At 43.4% G+C, this 14,877-nt stretch overlaps 1 protein-coding gene across 2 annotated transcripts; it reads left to right on the top strand.

Annotated features, from left to right (window-relative positions):
- The first annotated feature begins 5,091 nt into the window (after positions 1-5,091).
- On the top strand, positions 5,092-14,201 carry dyrk3 (dual specificity tyrosine phosphorylation regulated kinase 3). Of its 2 annotated transcripts, none has more exons than XM_066671397.1 (3): positions 5,092-6,191; positions 7,803-7,918; positions 9,953-14,201. In XM_066671397.1, exons 1-3 carry the CDS (start codon positions 6,149-6,151, stop codon positions 11,540-11,542), a joined length of 1,749 nt encoding a protein of 582 aa, XP_066527494.1. In that variant the 5' UTR covers positions 5,092-6,148; the 3' UTR covers positions 11,543-14,201. The 2 variants fall into 2 exon arrangements, with proteins under 2 accessions (XP_066527494.1, XP_066527495.1); XM_066671398.1 differs by lacking the exon at positions 5,092-6,191 and adding an exon at positions 6,449-6,590.
- The last annotated feature ends 676 nt before the right edge of the window (positions 14,202-14,877 follow it).

The raw sequence follows: 14,877 nt of genomic DNA, 5'->3' as shown, positions 1-14,877 counted from the left end.
TCCTGTCATCTTCTCAGTTTCTTATGAAATTTAGTCCTGATTAACATTGGTTTATTGTCTTCAATCGGAGATTCAAAATATGCCTTCGAATCAATATCCATCCATTATCTGTAACCGCTTATCCAATTCAGGGTCGCAGTGGGTCCAGAGCCTACCTGGAATCACTGGGCGCAAGGCGGGAATACACCCTGGAGGGGGCGCCAGTCCTTCACAGGGTGACACACACACACACACATTCACTCACACCTACGGACACTTTTGAGTCGCCAATCAACCTACCAACGTGTGTTTTTGGACTGTGGGAGGAAACCGGAACACCCGAAGGAAACCCACGCGGACACAAAGAGAACACACCACACTCCTCACAGACAGTCACCCAGAGGAAACCCACGCAGACACAGGGAGAACACACCACACTCCTCACAGACAGTCACCCGGAGGAAACCCACACAGACACAGAGAGAACACACCACACTCCTCACAGACAGTCACCCGGAGGAAACCCACGCAGACACAGGGAGAACACACCACACTCCTCACAGACAGTCACCCGGAGGAAACCCACGCAGACACAGGGAGAACACACCACAATCCTCACAGACAGTCACCCAGATGAAACCCACACAGACACAGAGAGAACACACCACACTCCTCACAGAGTCACCCGGAGGAAATCCACGCAGACACAGAGAGAACACACCACACTCCTCACAGACAGTCACCCAGAGTTAACCCACGCAGACACAGAGAGAACACACCACACTCCTCACAGACAGTCACCCGGAGGAAACCCATGCAGACACAGGGAGAGCACACCACACTCCTCACAGACAGTCACCCGGAGGAAACCCACACAGACACAGAGAGAACACACCACACTCCTCACAGAGTCACCCGGAGGAAATCCACGCAGACACAGAGAGAACACACCACACTCCTCACAGACAGTCACCCAGAGTAAACCCACGCAGACACAGAGAGAACACACCACACTCCTCACAGACAGTCACCCGGAGGAAACCCACACAGACACAGAGAGAACACACCACACTCCTCACAGAGTCACCCGGAGGAAACCCACACAGACACAGAGAGAACACACCACACTCCTCACAGACAGTCACCCGGAGGAAATCCACGCAGACACAGAGAGAACACACCACACTCCTCACAGACAGTCACCCAGAGTAAACCCACGCAGACACAGAGAGAACACACCACACTCCTCACAGACAGTCACCCGGAGGAAACCCACACAGACACAGAGAGAACACACCACACTCCTCACAGAGTCACCCGGAGGAAACCCACACAGACACAGAGAGAACACACCACACTCCTCACAGACAGTCACCCGGAGGAAACCCACGCAGACACAGAGAGAACACACCACACTCCTCACAGACAGTCACCCAGAGGAAACCCACGCAGACACAGAGAGAACACACCACACTCCTCACAGACAGGTCCCTGGAGCTGTGTGACTGCGACACTACCTGTTGCACCACTGTGCCGCCTCGAATCAATATGAATTCACATAAAATTTGTAAAACCCAGTGTCAGTAAATTGCTAAAAAAAAAAAAAAAAAACACGTGTCTCAGGCTTTCTCTCTCTTGGCTCATGACAGAGCAAAGGCATCTGGAGTTTTTAGACAATGGAGAGAACTCCAAATGTTTAAAAGCATGAACAAAGATGAGGATATTGCTCTATTCCTACTCCATAGGTGGGTAATACTGACTTATTCATTCATTCATGGTCTGTAAGCACTTATCCAGTTCAGGGTTGTGGTGGGTCTGAAACCTACCCGGAATCACTGGGCGCGAGGCGGGATCCTACCCTGGAGGGGGCGCCAATCCTTCTTTATTGACTTATTTTTGCTATTTCAGATTACTTATGGTGGAATGTCCCCAAATTTGGGAGACATACCATTCAACTTTAAAAGAAGGGTTCTGCTTCTGTGTGCCTGTGCCTCCTGGTGGATGGGAGGTGTAACAGCCATCCATGAGCTGAACGAAAAGGGAAGTCCCGTTGTGTGTGTGTGTGTGTGTGTGTGTGCTGAGGCTGCTGCCTTTACGCCCCATATTCCTGTGGTTCCTACTACCACCATTTTGATTTGGTTTCTTTAGAATAGTGCATTTGCAGATAAACCTCTGAAAAACACCATCAAAACAGCACTATGACATATCAATATTTTCAGTACAGAATAATTACCATTTAAACATGAAATAAATTCTATGAAGCTATTTTTTACATCACACCACAAGTACTGGATACACTGACATATTAGTGTTACTTTCCTTATTACACTGATAAAACGTATACATTTATGTAGCATATGATATACTTTTTCAGGTGTCAATATGTCCAGAAATACAGGTACTGATAAGAAATACAGATCAGATGTAGTTCCAATCATGGCCACAAGAGGGAACCCCAACACTGCTAACATATGAAGTCCATCCATCCATTATCTGTAACCGCTTATCCAATTCTAGGGTTGCGGGGGGGGGGGGTCCAGAGCCTACCTGGAATCATTGGGCGCAAGGCGGGAATACACCCTGGAGGGGACGCCAGTCCTTCACAGGGCAACACAGACACACACACATTCACTCATTTTCAAGTCGCCAATCCACCTGTATATATCAACATGTATTTTTGGACTGTGGGAGGAAACCGGAGCACCCGGAGTAAATCCACGCGGACACGGGGAGAACACACCAACTCCTCACAGACAGTCACCTGGAGCGGGAATCGAACCCACAACCTCCAGACCCCTGGAGCTTTGTGACTGCGACACTACCTGCTGCGCCACCGTGCCGCCTAACATATGAAGTGTTTGCTAAAAGTATTACACTCAATGTTGTCATTATAAAGCAAATTTAAATCGATTATTATAATAAACCGTTCTGATATGGGAGCTTTGTTCAACAGTTATAGTACGCTTTGACATTAATATGTGCTCTTTACTAGCTTTATAACTTTTATATTCCCAGCACAGATCTTTAAAATCCTCAAAGGTCATTTGGTTCATTCTCATTTGCAAGTATTCTGCAAGTTTTCAGAGACATGCATGTGAGATACAGTATCAAAGCCCCGGTCCTTTAGACAGGCCAAGTGAAATTAAGTCTTTAAATACAATTTCAGTCAAACGGTTTACATGAGCATAATATCCCCATACATGGAAGAAGCATACAGGTTGTCAAGGACACTCAGAGGCTTTTCAGGCTGCCACAAAAGCCACCAGATGTGAGTGTCCATCATGATGTGTAAGACCAAACAGAGCATTTACCTCTCCTGAGCTCCAGTGTTCATCCAGGCTCCTGAGCTTTGAGGGAGTCAGCTGCTTAGGGGTCAACATGAAATTCGTGCCAAAATGTTATTTATTACCTTAAAAATAGACAGCTGGGTCCTTCTTTCTCAGTTAGAGGGCTGAGAATAGCATCTACTACAGCCATGCTGCCACAGGCCAGCCCGATTTAGAACTACATGCCTCTCAGGGCCAGCAAGGTTAGCATCCAGGCTGTAAATAATCGAACAACACCCAGAGTAAGTAATACACTTTTATGTTATGATGCACAGAGATTGACGAAGTTTAGGACTGTGTGTGTAGTGATTTTGGTCAAAACCACAGCTGAGTTTTGCTCTTAATGTTGACTAGCTCTGCTTCTGCAGGAGCTAGAACATTTTACACCAGTAATCGGTGAATGTTGCAAACAACACCATACAGAAGAGAAAACTGACATGTTCCACATTTAATGTGATTCTATTAAACTTTTATTTGACTCGTAAAGGAATGGTGCCCCCTACATGGTGTGATCCCACCTTGTGCCCAGTGATTCCGTTTAGGCTCCGGACCCACCACAACCCTGAACTGGATAAGTGCTTACGGACAGTGAAAGAATGAATGAATCCTTGGTAACTTCCTCACTATCGGCATACCTCACCTATGTTAGCCACCATGGGCTAATTAGCCATGTGCTGCTATTAAAAACTGAGGATATACATAAAAACTGTATTCATTCGTTGTGTGTAAGCACTTATCCAGTTCAGGGTTGCGGTGCGTTCTGAGCCTACCTGGAATCAATGGGAGCAAGGCCAGAACACACCCTGGAGGGGGCGCCAGTCCTTTGCAGGGCGACACACACTCACACATTCATAAACATTATTTGTGTACATTTCTTTTATTTAACTTACTGTGTTATTTTTCTTATTGCTTGTGCTAACTGTAACTAACAGGGTGTTGAAACCAGAATTGTACATCTTAGTTTGTCCTTCTAAATTAGCTACATCTAGAAAAATTGTGCCTTTTATATTTATTTTTATAAATATATTGATTAAATATTCTACTGTGAGCTGAATGAGCACAGCCACAGTTCAATGACCTATACAGTAAAATAAGGAAGCACGGAGCCATTGGAAACCCAGCCTGTTTGTTGTTGATAAAAACATGACTAGCCTCAAGTTCTAGTGACGTTTCTCGAGAAGGAGATAGTGTTTGGTGAGTCGACTCAGATGAAATGAATTTTCTACCCGGACGTGTCTGTCGTCTGGGTCGACTCTTGCCAAACGACTCCGAGAGTCCAAAACAAATTTACCACTTTGACTGTCAGTACCGTACTGTGTTATTAATATTCACGCTCTGACACTGTTTTTGTTAATGACCCAGGGCTTTTTTTGCCATGTTAACCTGTTGTGTTATTAAATATGAAAACACACTGAAGATCATATGCTAAGCATTCAGCACCATAGCTAAGCATTTCCACTTTGAAACTGCAGTGTTCCGAAGACAGTGTCAATGGATTAATTCAGACAGGCTGTTTCTTGTGTCATAAATCTTAGTAATAATCCCATCCATTTAAAGGGGAAGGCTTTCAAACGGCAGGTGACGGTCAACTCATTCTTGATGAAGGTGAAAGTGTAGCACATTTAATACACGTTAATGCATTGGGGGATTTGTCTTAGAAATGGCTTCTTCGTATCTCATTTTATGAACAACCGTTAGTTTTCAAACGGTCAAATGAACAGGACGAAGGCCATGAGTCGAGAGAAGGAGTCGGCTCCAGAAAACCCGGAGTCGTGTTCAGGCGGATCCTGTGTTGAGAATGAATCCAGCGAGGTGCGGTTTAAGCCCCGCCTCTGATAAACACCCCTTCACTTTGTCTGTGGACGAGGAGGACGCTCTTAGCAACAAGCTAAAGAAAACACGACCGAGTGTGAACCCACTCTCAGACTGAACCGAGCGAGCTCTCAGCGCTAGAATTACAGAGGAAAGAGGCTCCGCTTTCAGGGGCTCGTCTCGGTAACAATGTCGTGATCTAATGGCTGCTGCTGCTCTACTTCGAAAGAAAACAGAAGCCAGAGCCGCTAACATTAGCGAGGATCTGCGGTAGAGAACAGCAGCTAGCCTCAGTGCTAGCCAGCGTCACCAACAGTCGGAGTGTCGGTAGTTTTGGCTTATTAGACCGGTCCATTGGAGTGTGATGCTTCTTTTGACCAATAAAAGCACTCCCAGAGGCGCAGAGAGCGGCGCTGGCCGGCGGCGGTGTGTTGTTTGGACTCAGACCCGTGGTGACGGGCTCCTCTCCGGGAGCGAGGCTCGTGTGGACGGATGTTTTTCCTCTGATGCGCTTTTCTCTTTCGCCCCTGGAGCGTTGAGCATCTGTTAGAGTTTAGAGAAGCTCTGTCGCAACATCAAGAACGTGAATTTTTAATATATTTTATTTTGTTTCTATAACCTTAACATTTTCGAAAGACAGCATTTCTCACAGCACAGAACCAGTTACACCGCATTTTTGTTGTTAGCTTAGCTGAGTGTGGCTTCGCTAATAAACAGTCCTGGGGAGTCTCTTGCTTAAAAGATTTTAGCTCTCATTTTTTTACTCTAGTCAAACTACAAGGAAAGTTTCAGTAGAAACTAAGCGTAGCTAACAACCGAAACCAGCTCTGAAGAGTAACGTTAATCGAATATTTTTTTGCCTTTCTGGGTACTACATGAGTCTTCAGGGATTTTTACATATTTACAGTTAACACCGAGGGGTATTTTTGATGGTACCACATCCGTTAAATCCCGGATTATTCTTCTCTGGACATAAAACAATAAAGAAGAATTTGATGTGTTGATGCTGACTGCATTCACTGTCCACAACCATGATGATACTGAGTAGAAAACCAGACGGCCCCATCACAGCAGGTAATCAGACGTGTATAATGTCTCTATTACGATAAGTAACATAATCTCCCTCACGGTATTAGTTTTCTGAGATATCTGGGCAGACCTTAAACATGTTGACCACTGACTGGTTGAAGTGCTACTAAAGTAACCCGACTTCTTGTGGCTGTTATAGTTTTGGGACGTGTGTGTGTGTGTGTTGTTGGCTGGAAGATGGTCACGTTCCATCCGTCGATCTCTTAATTAAGACCTCACTGTTAAACACTCGTTCTTTGGTTCTAAGAACCCGACTTGGCAGTGTCCTGTTCTTTTAGTGAACGTCACAGTGCTCATCAGGAACCAAGAACATAGAAGTAGCTGATTTCAGTGATTAGTTTTATTCCTCTAAGCATTTCCCTAGGCTTAGTCACCCTTTCTGAGGTAAGGCATTGAGAGATAATCAACTTTAGCAGTGTTTGTGCTGAGATTTGTTGTTTATTATTGTTGTTATCTATGTTCTTTACACAGGCCCTTACATTTCTGTGGGTATGTGTAATATAAATGTCTATCAAAATGTGTCAAAGCAACTATTAGCCACACTGGCATTCAAAAAAGGAAGAGTCTGTTTAACATAAAATGCCATTTATGAAGGATTTAGTGTCTGCCCCCTTTTTCTTTAGTTTCCCATCTGTTTGGGAAACATCACCAAATGAATCTGATGGGATATTGTTTTAAAATTGAAATTATTCTGCTTCAGATGAGCCATGTATTTAATCCCAAACTCATTCAATGACATTCAGGTCTGAGCTAGAGTTTGGGCCGTGCCGTGTTCTGCTGAGACTAACCACTTCTAGTCAGTTTCCTTATCTCACGTATGACAACACACCCTTTCAGAGACATGGTTTAGAGTTGTCTTCCCATTGTAAGAGTAAATGGAACCATTTAAAGAAACAGATTAGAGCTTGTTTTGTTACTGTCTTTGAAAGACTGAATCTTGCTCTATTGTTTTCCTAACAGTGACAGTTGTGTTCTCAGTCTTGTGTGGGCAACAGGAGTATTATATTTTAATTTGACTTCCCAGTTCCTTTATTCAATTGGATCGTCATAAATCAACATGGAATATCTTCTACTTAACGGTTGTTTTAACAGGAAATTACCGCAATGAAGTGAGATCAGACTTTTGCACACTAGTGTATATTATTATTTCGATCTAATAACTAATTTCACCCCTCCACTGAGAAGCTTAGCTGAGTGTGCTTTATCCGCTGTGTTTCTTAAGCGCGCTGGTTTAGGCTATTAAGAGGCTTTAGTGACATAATAGGACCAAGTTGTGGAAACTGCTGAACCCCCAATGAGTCATAAAAACTGTCCTAATAAGTTTCCAACTGCTTCAGAGTGCTCCAGAGGCCATCTGTTGACAAGGTTCTGTGGGAAGTCTGTTTTCTGACGCACCTGCGACTTGGTTACGTGGCTCCCTAAGGAGATTTTCTTTTGCCTGTTGGACTCCATGCTTCTCTACATCAGTTGCATTATTGTAGTAACAACTCCAGTCCAAGTGCACTCAAGGTTGTTATTGTTTTGTGCTCTTCTGATGATCGTTTCTGATTTATTGTCTGCTTGGCTAATGTGATCATTCTTTTGTGTGTTTAACAGCTCGACATGGAGATGGTCTGTATGATTCTTACATGCGTACAGACCATATAGTGAACGAAGACGGGGACCTGAACGGACAGAGCCCCTCTGGACTTCCTCCACTGTCCAAGCACACAGTAAGTCCAGACTTCCTTTTCTCCACCATAACTGGACTGGCCCAATATCCTGCACATGCTTTGGGTCGTCATTCCATGGCACATGTCCAAACGGGGACACAGTTGAGCAGTTTCCTCTTTTGTCCACTCGAGCAGGAAACTGCTCCAGTTTACTTCATTGTAGGGAATAAGTGGACTTGAAAATTTGACCCACTAACAAATTATGAACTAGATTTATTATTTATTTTTTGTGTCAGACACCCCTCCTTCGCGTGCCAGCATGGTGAGCAGTCTGTCATGCTTGTGTTTCTTTGGCTGAGGCTCATGCATGTGCTGCTAGCACCTGTGCCCTTTTTGTTGCTTGTTCAGTTTAGTCTGACAATTTTTTTAAAGCAGTTTGAGTCTTAAGCTGACCATGTAAATGACCATTTTTAAACTTTGAGCACAAGCAGCAATCCGATGCACTTACCGTTGCTCAAGCCAGCTAGACTGAGTTGATCAAGCCCCCCTAACAAGATCTGCAGAGCTTACATCACGATATGCGCCATCATATGACCTGAAATCGTAATTTAAATCCTGTTCTCCAGTCAGAGCCATACACTTATGTAAAAACCAGTTTTGAATGCATGCAATTCTGTGTGCATAATGGTTATATGTGTCCTTTGCAGGGGACGTGGCAACTGTGTAAAGCCAGTGAGTTTGGCCAGTCCCGTTACAAAGCTCTATGCAGCGTGCAGAACATTAAATGGTCTTTGTCCAAGGATCGATAAACAATTTCAGCTGTATGTGAATTGGAGCGGCAAGTTTTTTTGCCACATGGGATCACAGGCTAGTTTCCCTCACCCAGCATTAACTTAGCCTTAAATAAAACACTTTATAAGCAAAAAGATTTCTAGTAATTTTGCATTAACTGCGTTGTGTCTGGTAGCAAACCTCTGGTTTATTTGGCTGGACTCTGTGGTCAGCCCTCAATGTAGTTGAATCTATTTTAGTCAGTCTTCTCCTAAAGACTGGTTCCTGCCACACGTTTAGCAGCCGCAATCAACACCAGCTTCTTCACTATTTTTCTCGCCATAATTTTATCTACTTGACCTCATTTCCTTTCTGGTGAACGCTTTCTTATTAAAGCCCTTGAGTATTTTTTTTCCACTGTATGTAGTGGACTCTTATCCTGGACTTGGTCATTTACCAAAGTACGTTTAATAGAAGCTGAATGATTTAAACGTCTCGTGGTGGATTGAACACCCTGAATATAGAAAAATAGATACACCACCCTCCCTACTTTCTCAGTGCTGCTTTCTCAGAATATGCCTCAGAATGTGTTCCTCGTATGGCCCAAGTTTAACTCAGATTTAATTATATAGTTGGGGTTCTGTCTTGCAGAGACTCGTGAGCCATGTAAGAAAATTCTTTCCATAAGTAAAAATAGGGAAGAATGATTTTAACGCATCAAAATATGTACTTTTTTTAAACATCTTTTTTTCCAATATATAGTTATTTATAATTGTATAAATGGTTCATATAATTGACCATTGGCTCAACTGACCTACCGCTTTGTTTTGTTTTGACTTTAACAGCAGGATGGGCATACTTACGATAATTTTTGCTAAGCACCTCGAGGCTTCATATGTTTGCCTTTTGTCCTTCATCAAGATGAACTTCCTGCTCCACTGGTTTCAGTCTCCCCTCATTGTTGGCACTGTTTATCAGGCGTTTCCCTGTTCAGCTGCAATGATCACTCGTGCATTAATATTTCCCTGGAGCCTTATTATATTTCCGATACTGATGCTGATTGGCTGTTCAATGTTGCACGTTTGTGATATTGACGGCTTAACTCAGTCCTAGTTAATAGATTTTTAAGTTCAGCAGCGCAAGTTCATGTAGTCAGTTGTAATGGGCCTCCGTGTCTAGACTTTTCTTATTGTTGTCTTCCTTTCCTGATCCAGTCATCAAAATTATGTTGCATTTTTTAAAATTATTTTACATGCAGTTTGTTACAAAATTCATTATGTTATTTGGCTTGTAACACTTTTTTCCCTTCTGTTCTTTCTGAAGGGTGTGAATAAACCTACCATGAAAGATCACCTGGGAGTTCGAGGAGGACAGATGAAAGTGAAGTACTTGTATGAAGACTCATACAATCGTAAGCCCAATGGTGTGATCCAGCACAATGGCACCAGCCAAGCTCCTGTCAAGTCCCAGCCTGTGCTTTCCAAAGAGAGGAGTGTGGATAGCAACAATTCAGCCAAGTCCTCTGACAGCTCTGTTAAGCCCACCAAGCCAGGAGGACCTGCCACCCCCGAGCTGGCTCTGAAGCAGTATAGGCAACAGCTGACTTCGTTGGAGCAACAGGAGATCCACAACTACCATGATGTCTACTTTGTGGGACCAAATGCTAAAAAGATACAAGCAGTGGCTGGGGGCTCCAACAACTGTGGATATGATGACGACCAAGGAGGTTATATCCATGTGCCTCACGACCACATTGCCTATCGCTACGAGTTCCTCAAGGTAATTGGCAAAGGTAGTTTTGGGCAAGTGGCAAAGGTCTATGACCACAAGCTGCACCAGCATCTGGCTCTGAAGATGGTGCGCAATGAAAAACGCTTCCACAGGCAAGCTGCAGAGGAGATCAGAATCCTGGAGCACCTGAAGAAGCAGGATAAGACGGGAAGCATGAACGTTGTTCACATGCTGGAGAACTTTACCTTTCGGAATCATATTTGCATGACGTTTGAGCTGCTGAGCATGAATCTGTATGAACTCATCAAGCGCAATAAGTTTCAGGGGTTCAGCCTGCCATTGGTGCGCAAATTTGCCCACTCCATTCTGCAGTGCTTGGAAGCCCTCCACCGCCATAAGATCATCCACTGTGACTTGAAACCAGAAAACATTCTGCTGAAGCAGCAGGGTCGGAGTGGCATCAAAGTCATTGACTTTGGCTCAAGTTGTTTCGACCATCAGCGAGTCTACACCTACATCCAGTCCCGATTCTACCGGGCTCCGGAGGTCATTCTGGGCTCACGCTATGGCATGCCCATTGATATGTGGAGCTTTGGTTGTATTCTAGCGGAGCTCCTGACAGGTTACCCACTCTTCCCTGGTGAGGATGAGGGAGACCAGCTAGCCTGCATGATGGAGCTGTTGGGCATGCCTCCTCAGAAACTGCTGGAACAGGCCAAGCGTGCCAAGAACTTCATCAACTCCAAAGGCCACCCGCGTTACTGCACCGTCACCACACTCAGCAACGGCACCTTGGTGCTCAACGGGAGTCGCTCTCGTCGGGGTAAGATGCGAGGACCTCCAGGCAGCAAGGAATGGGTGACAGCCCTCAAGGGTTGTGAAGACCCTACTTTCATTGACTTCCTGAAGAAGTGTCTGGACTGGGAACCAAGTACACGCATGACACCCGTCCTTGCTTTGCGACACCCCTGGCTCTACAAGAGACTACCTAAGCCTGTGCCTGGTGGGGAGAAGACCTTGGTTCCCAAGCGGATTACAGAACACAGCACCTCCTTCCCTAGCATCATCTCTAAGGTGCCCCCTGTAATGGGCCAGACCAACAACAAACTGCGGACCAACATGATGGGGGACTCCACTGGGAGTATACCATTGCGTCCAGTGTTACCCAAGCTCGTTTCTTAGAGCTGATCACCTATTCAGGAATAAAGATAATGTTGTAGCATAGGTTTTAGAAATGGATTTCATTTCTTTGTTTTGTTTTTGAAAAACCGAGTGTCAGTACTCAGTGTTTTGACTTTGATTTTTAACAAAGTAACACATGCAAAAAATGCTAAAAATTTTATATGGCAAGTTCAAAAATACTATTAAGTCTCCTTTTTTTTCAGATGGCCTTTAAAAAGGTATTTGAAAATTGTACATTTTCTTAAACACTTGTCTGGAGTGGAATGCTTTTGAAGTGCACAAGTGGGTAAAATGTGTTTTTTCATTGGGGGGTTTACACTATCACTTCTGCTATGACAAACTTGAACTTTTGCAAGTCTAAGGGCTACCTTTTAGAGGTGTAATTTAAGGGCTTATGAAAATGCTTGGCTTAGAACAATGCTCTAAAATGATGTAAAAAAAAAAAAAAACAACAAAAAAACAAATAGCCCAACACTTTGGATTACTGAGTTCAAAAAATGTGCCAACAAACAGTTTATTTAATTACTTGTTTTAGCAACGATCCAAAATCTTACCTTAGTGGTTGATTATTCCCTCTTCTGTTCAATATCTGGCTTTTCAGGGTGAGTCATGAGGAAGCAATGACCTCCTTGGCTACTTCAGGCCAAAATATTGTGCATAGCCAGAACACTTGAGGATTAGGGGCTATCCAAGCAGTTCCCTGTCCATAGCTTTGAATTTTTCCAATTTCCTTCTTTTATGAAGCTGTTGTATAAGAGAAAGTTGATGCCCTGTTGAAAGACTTTAAGAACATTTGGGTTGAGAGTGGTAGATCATGGCACACTACTGAGTTTCACTGACCTGTGCAAATCATTGGTGTGTACAGTGCTCTTTGAAGCTCTCTTATAGCCTATATTGTTTTGCACAGGTGCCACAGCAAGCTCTGTGTGTTATTTTGAAAGATGTCAGTCAGGTTTGACTTGTTGGTAAAAAAACAAAAGTAGCTTCACAGCTTGACCTGCATGTGGAAATTCATACTTTCAAGCATTGTTTGTAGGGGAGGAAGGAGCTGTTGGTGATGTTTATCTATAATGCTTTGTTACCGACTTATACGAGGAGGACAGACCTACCAGGGGGCTCGCTAACAAACAAAGAATACTCAGCCCCTTCCTCCAAAACGTAGGAGCAGGATGTGCACTGGGTATTTCCCTGTGACTCCTCACTGATTCAACTTGGAGGCATTCTGCTGTGGTGTTGTCTGACACAGCTCTACACTGTGACCTATTTTTCTTCCCCCATGGATTTCACATAGCACTAGAATCTTCCTCTCCATACACTCAAGCTCTTGACGGTGCAGTTCAGATCTCCTGTAGTTGAGTTAAAAATTCACTTGCGTGTTTCTTCAGGCCAATCTTGTATCAGTTTGTACCCAGCATTAAGGCAGCCTCTGAAAAATAGATGCATTTGCTTTTCATGCAGTTTGCTTGTACTGGTAAAAGCCCTCGATACATTGCAAGAGATTTAACAGAAGCATGTTTGTTGACACTGCCCTGATTATAATACTTTCTGGCTGTGAATTGACACCGAATGCTAAAGAGTCATTGTTACAGATAAAGACATAGTTGTAGTAATACGAATGGTGCTAACCTTGTGGCCCTCGTCCATATATGCCAAGCACCCATGTGTCCTCAGGACCAAGGTTTTGGTAGAAATGGAAACCACAAAAGTGGTTGTATAAATCACTGCCATAGAGCTTTCTGTCTTAGTTTCCTTTCACCTTATGTTTTCATTATTGCTGCTGTATAGGTTTAGTAACTCTTTCTCAGGTCTTAACCCCCTTTAGAGGGTTTGAACGTATGCACCCTTCAGACACGGATTATTTCATACAGTGATTTAAAGCTGGTGGCAAAGAATTTACACAAACTGGCCTGTAATATTGAGAAAAGATTTTGGTGCTTTACTGCGGACCGCTGTGGCACTACCCGCCAATACAGGGCAAACATGGACGTATACTCACTGCTTAGGAGATCAAGACCAATCAAATTTCAGTCAAAAATGTGCCCTCCTTGGTCAGTGCCCTAATGATCGTATCAGGTGAAAATGGAGAAAGTCTCTTTAGTGTGAGTTTTCTAGTCTACCTCTTCTTTCCAAAGCAGCATTTGCTTCTCACAAAGTCCAGCGACAGCATCGCTCCCTCCATCCCTTTGGCCTCTGTGTCTCTGCTTGTTAACTTTAGCATGAATATTTCATCGGCGCCCCCGTTGATACATCCATCTCTCTGTCCTCTCCTCTCCCACTCATCATGGTGCACAGCCCTCTCAGTGGAGGGAACTCTACTCCTGTGCCTTTAGCCGAGCACTTGAGTTAATCACCTAGGCTCAGCACGGGCTTGCTATCTCTTCCAGCTTCTATAGTCAGGGTTTTGTACTTTGTTAATTTCTCCTTTTATAGAGTTTTTACTGCTTTTATGAGTTTTCAACGAAGTTGAGTTTTTCTGAAAAGAACCGAGTAATTCTCCTCCTGTGACACGGGTCACTCTATGGACTGTTGGCTGTATTCACAGCATGAAAATCAGAAAGGACTGAACTGATGGTGAGACTTATGTGATGATAAGAATTGTGTACGTAACCAAATGAGCTTGTATTAGTTTCTTTTTTTAAAAAAAGGAATAAAATGGATATGAGCTGAAATTTTTACTTTCTGGGTTGAGTTCACTTGTTTTTATTTGTTATTACACACATGTTTTAGATGTCTCCCTTGAGGGTGGCTGACACATTCATACTAGCCAATATTTGGTCATACAAACCCCACAGTCGGTACATAAATGAAACTTGTTGCTAGCAACACAGATTTGTATTCGTTGACATGAATAGGAAGTCATGAGTTTGTGCTTGAGTTTAACGTGAAGGTTGCTTTCACACCTTAAACACCGGAAAAGCTGTCAGACACACCTTCTGCAGCGATACTCATTTTGTGTAGGCTTTTAAAGTGAAAACATTAAGGAATTTCCTGACTGGTGCATTATTATCATACCTTGTGTATTGCTATGTGGTGCTGTGAATCCTACAGTATACAAGTTGGTTTAAAACAAACATATTACAGGATTATACAGTGTCAGAACCTTTAATAGGAAGACATTAACGCTGGATAAGTTTAAGTTCAACTGTACCTTCAAAAATATTTTAATGAAGTGCCTAATTATACGTTACGTATCATCCTAAGTTACGTAACAATGTAAAGATCATTTTGCGAACTAGTTTAGCTTTTAGCTGCTGAAAATGAAAGATTTAACAGGACTGTGCACACATTGCAAATTAAAACATTGTGTGAAGATAAATATTAAAAACAACTTGCAC

Source organism: Hoplias malabaricus, chromosome 5, assembly GCF_029633855.1.
Source record: "Hoplias malabaricus isolate fHopMal1 chromosome 5, fHopMal1.hap1, whole genome shotgun sequence".
Lineage (NCBI taxonomy): Eukaryota > Metazoa > Chordata > Actinopteri > Characiformes > Erythrinidae > Hoplias > Hoplias malabaricus.
The sequence above is the reverse complement of the archived record's forward strand: the minus strand, read 5'-3'. Positions and strand labels throughout refer to the sequence as shown.

What these genes read in the sequence shown, in the direction of transcription:
- dyrk3 (XM_066671397.1), top strand. Translation starts at nt 6,149, where the DNA reads ATGATGATACTGAGTAGAAAACCAGACGGCCCCATCACAGCAG. An exon ending in AGACGGCCCCATCACAGCAG is followed by an intron (nt 6,192 to 7,802) that starts GTAATCAGACGT and finishes TGTGTTTAACAG; the next exon opens with CTCGACATGGAGATGGTCTG. An exon ending in CTCCACTGTCCAAGCACACA is followed by an intron (nt 7,919 to 9,952) that starts GTAAGTCCAGAC and finishes TTCTTTCTGAAG; the next exon opens with GGTGTGAATAAACCTACCAT.